At 46.7% G+C, this 14582-nt stretch overlaps 1 protein-coding gene across 1 annotated transcript in view; it reads right to left on the minus strand.

The window, feature by feature from the left end:
• PPP1R21 (protein phosphatase 1 regulatory subunit 21) overlaps positions 1 to 14582 on the minus strand; it is a 79868-nt gene that overhangs the window by 4786 nt on the left and 60500 nt on the right. Inside the window, exons 9-16 of the mRNA XM_075266951.1 lie at positions 12800 to 12892; positions 10102 to 10229; positions 8969 to 9121; positions 5354 to 5446; positions 4255 to 4470; positions 3826 to 3861; positions 2964 to 3080; positions 1396 to 1494 (exon numbers count right to left, since the gene is read on the minus strand). Coding sequence (XP_075123052.1) covers positions 1396 to 1494; positions 2964 to 3080; positions 3826 to 3861; positions 4255 to 4470; positions 5354 to 5446; positions 8969 to 9121; positions 10102 to 10229; positions 12800 to 12892 — 935 coding nt within the window. The remainder of the gene's footprint in view (positions 1 to 1395; positions 1495 to 2963; positions 3081 to 3825; positions 3862 to 4254; positions 4471 to 5353; positions 5447 to 8968; positions 9122 to 10101; positions 10230 to 12799; positions 12893 to 14582) is intronic.

Below are 14582 nucleotides of genomic sequence, written 5' to 3' on the forward strand. Positions count from 1 at the left end.
ATCCCTCTATGTGCCCTATATACCCTGAAACTCAACAGCTTGTGTGTTCTGCCCTCCCTGAAAATTTGATCCTTCCCCTCTACTCTGCCCTGTACAAATTTCTCTCTTACATCATGAGAAAGAAGGGGAATAGAAAAAAAAAAAAAAAAAAAGAGAGAAGCTGCTGCACAGCTGGCTATATGAAGGAGTTGCACAGACTATACGGCGGGAAATATTTAAGGATGACAATTTGAAAAGTTAATTTTCCATTTAGGAAACTAACCCAAAAAAATCAGTGCAAAGTTATCCAAAGCCTTCATCTGCCTGTATCTACATGAAAGTCCTTGGAGGAGTCGCTCCCATCTTCCATACACAGCCTGTATATGGGGCAATGCAGAGGAAAAGTTCTGCAGCAAAATGGTTCAATCATAATTGACTTATGCGAGATCCGCTCCGCGCTCGGTCTCTCTCCCCGAGCGGAGTAATATTACCATGGAAAGACGGATTCATCAGCGTTAATGATCAGATAAATAATCAATGGCGTTCTCGTCTCCAGGACTTTGGCGCTGCGCTGGCAGGGGATCAACAATGGCTCCCATTTCTGATGTTCTAACGATCCATAACTCAGAAAAACCTTTAGTACCGATGTCTCAGCAGCCCCCGCCCCACATTAACCAGAATATTTGCTGATTCACAATCTGACACAGACACCGGATAGAGTCAGGGAAGGATCTTCTTATACAGATAGACCCCGACCAGCCATGATTTTAGGTAGGTCCTTCCTTGCTCTGCCTGGACTCCTTCGTTGTAGTCCGACACGGTTACTACCCCGTGGACGAGGCTGTCCGGCTCTATCCACTGGGTAGTTTCGGCTGGTGCTCAGATCTCCACCAATCACAAGGACACGAGCAAAGAACCACAGGCCAGTGACGTTGCGTTGATTCATCACGTGGCCTGTTTGCGGCTCAGTCCCATTCAAGTGAATGGGAGCACAGCACAAAACCTCATCCAAATGCTGCCGGGTCTCCAAACCAATGATCAGTGGGGCCGCGGTGGTAAACCCCCAATAGATAAGATATTCATGGCCCATCCTAAGAATAGATCATCAATAATACAAACCTGCACCCCCCCCCCCCCCCCTTTAATACATTTTCCCAAAATTTTGCCCAGAGCCCGTTGTTACCACAATAAGCTTCTATTAAGCCGCTGCAGGAGGATTGTTTGCATGTTGTTTATCAGTAACAATAAGAGCGACTTTTTGTCTTTCCCTTGGCATTACTGGCAAACAGTTGACACAATGGGGCTACTGGGCTCGGCATCGGCCTTTGTATTTAGCAATAGTCCTCCCTCCGGATGGTCATTGTGAGAGATCAATGGACGAGTGTGAACAGCGACTTGCCAGCTGGCTGCCCTTACCTGCAATCTGCTGATGCTCAGACTCGCCGATTTTGTGTCTTCTGTTAAGCTCTGATTGGATTTTTCTGCCAATGCTAATCTCTTAGCCAGAGCGCGGCACTGCAAATACAGACACGCAAGTGAGAACAAGGTAACACAGGGCTGCAATGAATCACCTGCTCGCCCAAAACCAACTGGCATCGGAGGGGAGAAGCGAACGCAGCGAGAAGTTATAGCGCTGACACCAAAATTCCAGGATTGCTTCTCGGTATGAATGGCCTGACCACAAGGCGGCGCTGTAACAATGTGTCTGCTGTAATATACAGATGTAGCAGAGCTGAATGTATCACTACACGGTGTATGTTCTGTGCTATATAAAATCTCTGGTATCACAAATGTAACTGCCTGAGCCTCAGCAATATCTATCAATATCTATACCCCAAAGCTTAGACTAAAAATTGCTAAACTGAGACTTAGTAAATGGGATGTCTGGAAGCTTTATTACAAAAAATAATAATATATTATAATACAAAACGATCAAAATAGGTGAATATCTATCTGATCGTTCAGAACTTCCTCAATGCAAAGGAAAGGCAACTTATCCAGTCGGTGACAGACAGGTGACCACTCTAAGCGGTCATGTCCTGCGTCACCAGGGACCGGGAAATTCTAACATTTTTGTAAAAAATTAAATAAATAACTGTCGGACAAACCCTTCAGGGTATGATCAAATGGCAGAATGTGCAGATTTGGGGGGGCCTTGGACACCCACCAGGAGGCTGCGACACTCTGGTTGGGAAGATGTCTGTATTCCTCTATGCAACATTATTGGCAACACCTTTAAGGCGTGTTTTTTTTTGGTTTTGGTAAAAATGCAATGCAAATATATATATATTTGCAGGCCCGTCCTGAGTGTGAAAAGGTTAAGAAACACTGGCCTATACAGTTGGGACCTGTTCACACAGCAGAATCTGACGCTGATTTTGAGGCAGATTTTGCAGAATTGAAGGTGTGACCCCTCTCTCCATCCCTATGGGCCACATGGCACCAATCTGACTGTTATCCCCCATCAATTACCATTAAAAGGGGACATCCACTTTCTAGTATCCGACCCTTTGAGGGTTGGACAATTGGGATCCCCACAGATCACCTGCCAGGGGCCACGCTGCACCAGTGGCTTTAGGTACTGTATATGTCTATGGGACAGCGCTGCAGCACCTAAAGCTACCACTAGTCTGTAAAGTGGGTGAGCAAACGGGCTCCCGGTACATGACCATTACCATGTGTCACCATGTATGGAACCAGCTGATCTGCAGGGGTCCCCAGTGTCAGACTCTTGCAGATCTATTATTGATGGCCTACCCTAAGGAAAGTGAATAATCCCTTTAAGTCATTCAGACCAAACTACTATGCAATATCCTATGATAGCATATTGCAGCATCATGGAGACAGGACACAGGATCCTGAGACTAGGTAATGCTGATGAGAGACGCGCCACCATGCAGCCCCGGCCTCCTGCCGCAAGCTATCCGACTATACGTGGGAGGATTTCAGTTCTGCAATGGACAATGGCGTGTATCCAGACCTACCTCAGCATGGAAATGCACAGACTTGCTGTCCGCCAGCTGCAGCTGCGTGGTGAGCTCTGCTATTCTCGTCATGTAATGATTTTTTATCAGACCTTCCCTGGAGTCGTGATCTGGAACCTGTTCATGACAAGAAGACGATTATTTTTAGCGCGACCGGTCGGCCTCGCGGAGCTGATCAGCATCTGAACTGTCAGTCAAACCTGCCGCTGCCATTATCTATATCAGAGCCTGACCGCTGCCAATAATGACAGCGGCGCGGAGAAACACAATGTGCGTAAGGATCTAGAAAAGAAGCGTGTCCGCACGGATTAAGGAACATATTAGTCCTGCCCAGGCCGCAGCCAAGGAAACAAAGCAACAAGATCTGTCGGACGGATCAATTCCTGGAGGAGTCAACAACCCTGGTAAACACTCGGCTGTTCTGGTCGGTGCAGGACCTGGATTACGTTGTTTTCTGGGACCTGCACGACAATGGTCCCTCCATAGGACAGATTATCACTATGTGATCAGTGGGATCCCCATTGGATATGAGTGCCTCGGCCTCTTCTCTGTGCCGATGACATCTCAGAGTACAGCAGTGGGGCTGAATGGGGCTGAACTACAATACCAAGCAAAAACCCCTAATGCAAGGTACAACACAGGGCTTGGTATTCAGCTGATCGGTAAGGGTTCTGAGTGTTGGACTGTCACTGATCACATAGATAGATATAGATCATTAATATTTATGGCTCAGAAAACCCATTTAAAGGATGATCGGTGTAGGTGCTGCATCAAAGAGCTGATCTTAAGTTGAAGACCTATCCTAAGGACGGGTCCTCAAGTAATAGGCCCTTAAATAGACAGATATAAGGTGTGTACATACCTGCAGGTTATCGCTACTTATGGTTAACATGCCGATCTATAAAGAGAAAGAAAAATGTTATGAGTAGAACGAAACTGAGCCCTGGCCACATATCATCTCCAGGTCGTGTCCTGCATATAAGTGCTGCAATAAATGCAGAATTTGGTGATCAGATCCCGTTTTCCTACCCTGATATCCCCTTTACACCTCCATACCATTACAACCTGTGCCTTTACTAGTCGGCGCCCCCCTACCCCTGACATATACAAAGCAGCACTCCACGCACATCAATGAGCCATCTATTCATTCCAATGTACGTGCCCGAGTCCTGCGACGGTTGTGGGGCCCGCACAGGGCTTAACATGGCATCTTAGAGGAGACTCTCCGATCACATGACTTGGTCAGATCTATTCTATACAGCGGAATAAGTTACAGTCCGTCATTTCTTACCAGACTTGTCGTTTTTGTTTCCACAGCGTTGTCTGTCGCATGTAGCAAGGCATTTTCCTGTGCGGGCTCGGCCAGCTGTCCCTTGTCCATATTCTTCACGAGGTCGGATATTCGCTGCGTCTCCTTCTCTAACTTGATCTTGGACAGCTGCGCCTCCAGCATCCAGTGCTCCTTCTCCTGCTCCAGTTTGCTGATCTTCTCAAGACTATGCTGCACCTGCGGAGACATCACAGAGGTCTAGTCCAAGGAGAAAGCAGTCCTCTTAATTTTCCTCCATCTGAACAGTTACAGTTCCCATTAATGGCGCCTTTTTTCTCTATGGCCGCGGTTTGTGGGGCTGTTTTTCCTTTTACACCACGGGGCAGATTCACTTCCGACTACTTTTAGTCGGAAGTCTTAAACCACCAATTTGTAACTTTTTTTCCAACTTAGAATCACAGACCATTACCATATGTTATATCAAGGACAATAAAGTGTCCGCCATATTGAGTAAACTTCTCTTATGTATTGTGAAGCATAGACATCAACTATTCTTCAGTTTGAGTTACGTCACTTGTTTTTAGACAACCCTCCGTAGAGCGGACATGTCGGTGGCGATCGTCCGCGCCCGATTATGACCTACGATTCTTCTATAGCATAAATGACAGAAGAAGTCTAAGCTAGGGACATGGCTCCCAAAGGATGGACGATTCATGACTAGCTGTGCATCTCTTCAAGAATTAAGAGCACCCTCTGCCAATGTAGGCGACATCAAGGGGTACAATATATTTTGATGAATCTCCCCCACGTGCGCCTGTATTTGCTGCAAGACTGAAATAGGCATTGCAGGATTGGGGGGCGTTTTCTATAAAACCCTGAGTGGTTACACATCCAAAATGTCTGATCCTCCTCCTTTGCCCCTGGATGATAAGAAGTGTCGCGGTCACTTACATTAGCTGGTCAGTCAGTGTTACTTCATTGGAACAGTGAACATGGGACCCCTGATCTCATGATGAAGGGGGTCCCAGTAGTGTGATCCCCAGCGATGGGGCCCCTGTAGATAAGAGATGCATTGTCTCCTTTAAGTGCACATTATGTGCTGTGTTGTGTCCCGACCTACCTGCTGTGCGAGGCCTTCTCTGCTCTCCGTGGAGCTCAGGAGCACCCTGCGATTCACCAACGCCTCCTCGTAAGGCACAGAGTCTGGACAGGGCTGTAAGAGAAGCAAAAACATCAGGACAATTCTAATAAAATGGCGCTAAACAGTCCTGATACCTGATCGGAACCAGCTACAATTATCCTTTTAACCCCTAACGTGGATATTTATTTCAGCCTAGCAATGTACTTCAGTGATCTTGGAGCATTCCCATTGAAAAGAATGGACGCACATTACCAATCTGTGGCAACGTTCACACTGGGGTGCAAAACACCCCGGTGCTCGTGATCTGTGGGGCTGACTACTAATCGGATACAGATTCTGGATCATAGAGAAGTACTGACTGGATAAAGCACATGGGCTGTAATAGAAACTTCCTATTAGTTCCAGCATTTGCCCCAGAAACTGTTTCTCTTACCGTCTTCCTCAATATCTGCTCACTCCTCTCCCTCCCCTCTCCATAGACTTCTACCGACATATAGAATCCAATAACTTGGGGTGAGATAGAAACTTTATATTTAGTTGCAGCATCAGCCTCGCTTTCTGTCACCTCACTCCTCCCCGACTTCTACACACATATGTAACCCGATACATGTGACCTTCTGTCTCTCTTCCAATGGATACAGCAGAGATTTTAGAGTGAAAGTCAGTTTAACAGGAAAGGGGGATGGGGGAGCAATATACTCCTTATATTTATTTGTGTTATTGATTTATACAAAGTTTGTTGGCCATTTCCAGGGACAGGTCAGGAGAAGTGACAGACTCTCTATGGCGTTACAGTATAGCGGTATAGCGGTGCGCCAAAGATCGACATAAATCGTTACAAACATTTCACCGCAACACTCCGGCCACATAACTACAGCTCAGCGGCAATAATGTGCAATATACGGTATAGGATTACATTTATATGGCACAACAAGAAGACACTCTGTAGCCAAATTCGTATATTTACAAGCCACAAGTGTGATCCGAGCCAGAAACGTATAACCAATTAACTATATAGGAATAGAATACTTCTAGGAGAATCCATCGGGGAGCAATCCTATTAAATTTCAATGAAAGAGAAAGCCCGGCCGCCGCCAGCGCCAGCGGGAAAGTCAGGAATTCTGAGAATAATGGCGATCCCGAAATTGCACAAATACGTCCCATTAATCATCTAATGCAAAAATGGGATCATAGACGTAGAGAACGGCGGCCGCAGCAGCGCACAGCAGAGAGGTGTATAACACCGCCAAATGTCTGGGAGGCGGCGCGCGGCATCTGGATGCGACAGGATTTCAAGTCCCTGAATTTATTGTGGAGTTAATTGGAAATATAGACATAATGAGCCCTCCTAGTACTCTTACTTTACATAATAATACTGACTATAGCTCAAAGTGCGCAACTGGGAGCCCGGCAGGAAACAACGCGCCGTAAAACCAGAAAAAGAAAATTAGTTAAGGGATCAGGTAGGACGCCAAGGTGCGACACGACGAAGGTTGGACAGAGGGCATCTAAGGCAACGCCATCATTTACTTATACATGGGCTACCACCGGCCCTTTAATCTTTATTGTCATTAGTGCGGGTCTGTGACCACTTGGTCACCTGACCGCGAAGGCAAATATTCAAGCAGCCAATCAGGGGGCAACGACTAAACGAAAAACAGCATGTGGAGCAAACGCCGGAATAGGGAGGAAAGTAAGCGCCTTCGTGCAGAGGATCAGTCGCGGGGCCAGGTGTAGGCCTCCCATCAAAAATAAGCCCAGGCAACCCCTTTAAATGATAAATATTGCCGTTTCTTGCCTGAAAAGCCTCTCTATGAAGTTGCTGCCACTAGGTGTCTCACTTCTAGCAAATTTACTGTTCACTTCCTGTTACTAGGTAAGTTCTGTCCATAGATACCATCAAAAACAAGATGGGTTTGTCTTGGGGCAGGAGGAAGGGGCTGGGCTTTCGTAACACAGAGCAAAAAACAAAGAAGGACACCGGGCGCTCTAAGTGCCGGAGTGACAAATGGTAGAAAAATGTATAAAGTAATTATATAACCAGTTGGCCTCTCACCTGATGGGGTTGTGAAAAGTCACAACCCCTTTGATGGCTTTAGTATAGAATCCAAGTGAGAGTGGCAGCGGATATGGTGGTACACTGGATGACCGGAGAAGAATGCGTAGAAAACTAGAACCAGAGATCCGTGCTGGGAAGGAGATCTGAGCTCGCTGGTATGATGCAACACATGGCGCCTTTATTGAGGTAGATAAAACATCACGATGCGTTTCGGGCCAAATCGGGCCCTTTCTCAAGCGCAAATATGGGCTTTCCGCTCCACAGAATTCAGACTGTCTGCGGAGAGGAAAGCCCATATTTGCACTTGAGAAAGGGCCCGATTTGGCCCGAAACGCATCGTGATGTTTTATCTATCTCGATAAAGGCGCCATAATTGGATACTCCGGTTCTTGTGTTGCATCATACCAGCGAGCGCTGATCTCCTTCCCATTACGGGTCTCTGGTTCTAGTTTTCTACGCATTTCTTGACACAGTGGATGGAGAAGGGAGGATTCCACACAGCTTTCCCAGCTTCTGCACAGTAGTGAGTATATTTCTTTCTGACTAGCTGATGGGAGGATAGTCATAGACCATAAGTAGCTTTCCTTATGTCATGGATCTTTTTCCAAGCATGATGACCAGGATTTGCAGTCTAGTGTCCCTGGGCTTTTCTCAGCTATGTGGTTGCCATTTAACAATTATTTCTGCAGCGGGGAAATTTTATCCAGGACAACCCCTTTAACACCCCCCACACATATGGTACATAGAAATGCAAGAGCCAGGACAAGCCTGCGGTCATCAATCTGGCTACAAAGGATTATGGGTAATACTATGACAATGACATTAGGGATGGGTTTTCTTGTACACCCCATACGGTTGCAACGCTGTATAAATATACTATGCAAGCTAGTGCAGTCTTTCACCGCACCGACAATGAATACGGACGGCACACGTTACTCTCTATTTGCAGCAGTTTCAATCCTGCCAAAAAGCACTTTAAAACCCTTAAACTAAGTGTATGAACGCACACGCCCTGCCAGAGCCATTATACTCATCCCGAGAATAAGTGACAAATGAACTTTCCTCCCCCGAAATACAAATGTACGTTCTTAAAACGGCGATCAAAAGACTTCGCTCAGGACAGAAGAGGATATTACAACAAGAAACAATAACAAAAGAAAAACAAATAAGACCTCCGGGTTCTAAAACCAAAGATGGAGTCCTTGTGACAATGAATGGCGGCTCGGTGTTCTCTGGGCAGACGCAACCCAATTATAATGAAAACCTTAAATATCACCGGGCTCACACGAGTCCTACAAGCAGACATTTTGCTGGCATGAAAACAAATAAGCGCCGCAGCCCCGACTTGTTCAGCACAAATCGTCAGCAGTATCCGCTCTGCTCGAGATGTAAATATTTAATGGCCTGTGGTGAAGTCTCACTACCGGCCCGAAACGCAACGTCGGCTTCTGAAGAGACAATATTTGTTCTCTAATCAGGACGTGCGGCAGGTTAAAGATGGGGAGGGAAGACGCGGACGGACTCTGTCTACAAACCGTCTTTAAAGCTTTCATGTAGCGGGCGGCCTTCTGCTTGTACTGAAGCATCATCTCGGCGGAGAGCGGATTGGTGAAGCCCGGCCTCCCTTTTGGTCCGTAACTTAAGGAAGTCATGAAGTAGTCCAGGTTGTTGGAGAAAAAAGTTGCAATCTAATGGAGGGGGGGGGAAGGAAAAAACAGGTCGCATTAGAAGTAATAGGGGGGATGGTAAACATGAAACATGTAACGGATGCAAAAAACGGACGGTCATCGGTTTATACGGACATCAATGTATTAAAAAACGGATCCGTTGCGGTCTGTATAGTATAATCTTATGTCCGTCAAAAGAAAACGAACGGCAACTGCTGTCCATGTGAACAGATGACGTATGCAGCAGTTTTTGCATCCGTTAAATGGATGTCAAAACGTAATACCCATTGGTAACACAGGCACACTCGGCCAAGCCAAGCATGACTGTACCTCGTCAGTAGAATGGGAATGACCATGTAGCACCTTTCCTGGCTACTGCTCAGTGTAGTTCTAAGGAAACAGCTGATCAGAGGGGGTGCCAAAAATTGGACCCTCACTGATCATATATTGACAATTCTAAGGATAAGCCTTTAATACTGAAGTCCTGGACCGCCCCTTTAAGACTTGTCTGATTACTAATGCTAATGGTTGTATGGGGAGGTTGGATTTCGGCCTGCCCAATATTTCTGTTCTGCAATGCCTGGTAGTGGATCACTTTCCTCTACCCATTGAAAACACATGCACACTTGGCTGAGCCAACCAGGAATGTGTTTCATGGTAGAATAGAAGTGACCGTACAGTCCTGGTTTCTACACAGTGGAGTTCTGGTACATTGCTGTACTAGTGAGGACACTAGGAGTCCGACCTTCACTGATCACATAATGGTGCCCTGTCCTAAAGATAGCAATAGTGGACTGTCCCTTTAAGACTAGTCTGGTTGCTATCACTTCCCTATGGAGCTTGCATGGTTCATCCCCCTCCTCTGAAGCATGCTCACCTTCTTCAGCTCATGCTTTACCTTTAAGTACCAAAGCCTGCCCCTCGCAGGGTAGAACTAGAACTACGTCTTTGCACCCAGAGATAAAACGGAACTTGTGGTAATAACGCCGCCATATCACTACCTTGCTTGTTGCATTGGTGAGAGCAACGAGTGAAGACAAGATGCAATCATTTGTGGTCTTCAGTTTCTCGGTGGCTCCCGGCAGCTCCTGCTCCAGCGCAGCTTTATGACTGTAGTGCTTGGAAAGCTCTGCAATGACATAAAGAAGGAAAAATAGACATAAAGCAGCGAGTGCTCCCGGGTAATAATCCGGGCGTAAAGCACCGCGATGGGAAGTGCCAATGTTATTCTGTTATCATTTACAGATCCTATAGATCAGCAAGAGAGCCCGAACTCATCTCTGCTCCACATCGGCACACAGGGCGGGAGGAAAGGCAAATAGCCATACGGCCGGCTTCTAGAATATTCTGCTTCTCCAATAACATACACTATCTTTGCAAAAACTGACCGAATGTAGATGTTGCAGAAACTAGAAGTCTCCTGACCCATATCCACGTCTATTGGCAAACCTGGGACATCGTAAGAGGCTGAGACACCCAGGGAATGCTTTTGGGATGGAGCTTTGGTGCAATTCCTGACAGTTTTGGGCTAGGGGTGGCGCCATTTTAGGGTGAAAAAAAAATTGTATGACCGAAGCCAGACTGAAGATGGATGTGAATGGTGACAGATGGTGCAGCCATTCACCTCAATGGGAACGCTGGGGATAACCGAATGCTGCACTTTGGCTATCTCCGGCACTCCCATTAAAGGGAATGGGATCACTGACTGTCACCAGTCCTGTTCACATTCAGCCTAGCTGCAGTCAGGTTGCATATGGAACATGAGAAAGGTCCTTTCATTTTACTTTGTGGGACAACCCCACTTTTTTATGATGTTCTCACCATTTTTACAAATATTGGGTGGGGCATGACCTCTCTCCAAGATAGACAAATGGACTATAATTTATATCAAGACTGGTGTCAATTGTACTTCACATCTTTATCTGCTCCTAGTTGGGGTAGATTTCCCCCAAAGATGCCCATTATTTATTAAGAGGGGCTGAACCAAGTTCAGGCTGAACCCTCTCTAACCATAGGATTGGGGATAACCTCATGATCATCGGTCAGACCCCACTGATCCCCCATTTTTGCCCCTATACAATGTTGGGACATGGACGTAACAGCAGTGAGATCCGCCGGATCCATCCCCATGTCATATAAGCTTAAACCTTTATAGATGGGAAATCCCATTATTAATAGTCGGATTTATTTGGCTATGAGGAGAATGCTTTTCCGATTCCCATTCTTGCTGCTTGTAAATATAAGACTCAGACCAACGCCAGGAAATCTGTCTGACTGAGCCAAAAACTGCTGTGTGTAAACGGAGTCTGACCTACTAATCTGCCCAGTTATATAAGGTCTAATGTGACGGTGGTAAGAACGTGAGCGGCCCATGTATGAGCCGTGTATATCAGAATATAATGAGCTGTAACCGGTCTATACACGAGGGAAGATCTCCTGGAATATCGGGGAAAAGACAAAACTCCAGGGAATTGCGGTTCTTAACTCTCTGCATTCCTACAGCCCTTGTCATTCTCTGACATCATCACAACAGCCTGACACTGGCCTTGCCATTAGGTCACTGAAAATGAGGGCTCCCGAAAATAAATGCAGGAACAGAGAGAGTCGTAAAAAAATCTGAATAAAGTGGAGTCCTGGTCTGGGGGCTGTACAAAAGAGAAAGGGTGTCATAGTCTGCAGGTTGTAAAAAGGGTAGGGGGTGTCATGGTCTGCAGGTTGTACAAAGGGTAGGGGGTGTCATGGTCTGCAGGTTATACAAAGGGTAGGGGGTGTCATGGTCTGCAGGATAACCAAGGGTAGGGGGTGTCATGGTCAGCAGGTTATACAAAGGGTAAGGGGGTGTCATGGTCTGCAGGTTATACAAAGGGTAGGGGGTGTCATGGTCTGCAGGTTGTACAAAGGGTAGGGGGTGTCATGGTCTGCAGGTTATACAAAGGGTAGGGGGTGTCATGATCTGCAGGTTATACAAAGGGTAGGGGGTGTCATGGTCTGCAGGTTATACAAAGGGTAGGGGGTGTCATGGTCTGCAGGATAACCAAGGGTAGGGGGTGTCATGGTCTGCAGGATAACCAAGGGTAGGGGGTGTCATGGTCTACAGGTTGTACAAAGGGTAAGGTCACAGTCTGGAGGATGTACAAGAAGGGGATTATGATCTTGGAGGCGGAACAAAGATGATTTTGTTGTTTGGAGTCTGTACAAAGGAGAGTCCTAGTCTGGAGGCTATACGGGGGGGGGGGCGGGGGTTGCGGTTGGAGGCTGTATATTTATATACTATACTACATACTATATTATACTATATATTTATATATATAGTCCTCCAGTCTGTATAAAAGGGGTCTCTTACTCGGCAATCTTTGGCCCCTACACCCGGCACACCCCGAGAGCCTACAATGTAGTTTCTTGACCCCTGGTTTGGGGGGAGGTGGGGTCTGCTGTCAGCACTGACCTCTACTATTCGGCAGCCCCATGCTGCTGCAGGTCACGCGTGTCCCCGATATCCCCAGGCTCGCTGCTTTAGTCTATACATAGAAAGTTTCACCGCACAATGAGAAGACAGACTGGAGCCAGGACAGGGAAGTTATTTAGGGATTAGGGGACGATAATTGGGTTAAAAAAAAAAAAAAAAATCTATCCAGCTCTCTGAGGAAAGATCGGAGCGAGCGCCACGTGAATAATGAATTGTCGCTCGCCGTACATTACCTTTCATAACATCATGGAGTCCGCGGAGAGAGTCGCAGATCTGTGTCAGGACGGAGCTGTAGTTGGCTTTCAGTAAACCCTCTGGTTTTGTGCCTGGAGTAATTAGTAAAAAATAGATTATTAAAATGTGAAGCGGGTCATTAATATCGCAGAGCGACCCTGGAGAAATCCGAATTCTGAGGACGCCAGACATTCTATCCTGCAAATGAAGGACGCCGCGAGAACGCCGCCCACTGCGATGTGAGGTGGACTGAATAACGCTCCGCGACGGCGAACAAACAGAATTCATTTGTGATGGTTGGAGGGGAGGCGATAGGAAAAATGTGGCAACGAAACGAGAACTCGCTACAACTGGTTACATAGTAACAACCCCATGACAACCATGAAATCCTCTTCCACGTCCGCCATATTACCACCTAGATCTGCAGCTTCTGGGGCGATCCGCCGGCCGCGGTCAGGACATCGGCAGTCGCACTCCCGTTATCAGTTGTCGCGACAGATCCGAGAGAAGGTAAAGCCATAGATGACTAAGCCTAGAACCATAGAGGACTAAGCCTAGAACCATAGAGGACTAAGCCTAGAACCATAGAGGACTAAGCCTAGAACCATAGAGGACTAAGCCTAGAACCATAGAGGACTAAGCCTAGAACCATAGAGGACTAAGCCTAGAACCATAGAGGACTAAGCCTAGAACCATAGAGGACTAAGCCTAGAACCATAGAGGACTAAGCCTAGAACCATAGAGGACTAAGCCTAGAACCATAGAGGACTAAGCCTAGAACCATAGAGGACTAAGCCTAGAACCATAGAGGACTAAGCCTAGAACCATAGAGGACTAAGCCTAGAACCATAGAGGACTAAGCCTAGAACCATAGAGGACTAAGCCTAGAACCATAGAGGACTAAGCCTAGAACCATAGAGGACTAAGCCTAGAACCATAGAGGACTAAGCCTAGAACCATAGAGGACTAAGCCTAGAACCATAGAGGACTAAGCCTAGAACCATAGAGGACTAAGCCTAGAACCATAGAGGACTAAGCCTAGAACCATAGAGGACTAAGCCTAGAACCATAGAGGACTAAGCCTAGAACCATAGAGGACTAAGCCTAGAACCACAGAGGACTAAGCCTAGAACCACAGAGGACTAAGCCTAGAACCATAGAGGACTATGATGTTCAGAATACTGGGCCCTGCTCAATAGTTGGTCTGGGAAACACAGCCAAGCTACGGCCGATATCCCACAGACTAAACACCAGAGTGAAGCCTGAGACGTAATGTTTACAAACAAAACAGACAAACAAATTGCAAATAAGGCAGAATCCATTCGTCATCTCCACTCTGAGATAATAGAGGCAGAATACAGGACATGGCTCTACACTCCTCTGTGCTCTCTGACCTAGAGATCAGGACATGCGGCGACCGCTGCTGTGAGAAGGAAATAAACACCATTAGACATCTCCTTTCCTTCAAGTGGCATAAAAATACCGAATAAACAACCGTCAGCCACTAGAAAACCAAAGTAATGCAAGGAGAGGAGCGCCGGGGTCAAAGTGCAGAGCCCTTCTATCCAGGCGCTGACAAACAGGATGGAAAATACAAAAACATCTCTTCTTATATTCTACGGCACAAGGTTATCCCCGGGTCACACTGGTGTCATACAAGGAAATAAACAGGACGAGCACCGCTCCCCGGCCTTATCACCCATAGAAGGGAGGAGTGCAGGAGTGCGTGCTAGAATAGTAGTTTGGTGCAATGGTGTTGTCCTTGGTGCTCAGGCCGGGTTC

The sequence above is a fragment of the Leptodactylus fuscus genome, chromosome 3 (assembly GCF_031893055.1).
Source record: "Leptodactylus fuscus isolate aLepFus1 chromosome 3, aLepFus1.hap2, whole genome shotgun sequence".
In the NCBI taxonomy this organism is placed as follows: domain Eukaryota; kingdom Metazoa; phylum Chordata; class Amphibia; order Anura; family Leptodactylidae; genus Leptodactylus; species Leptodactylus fuscus.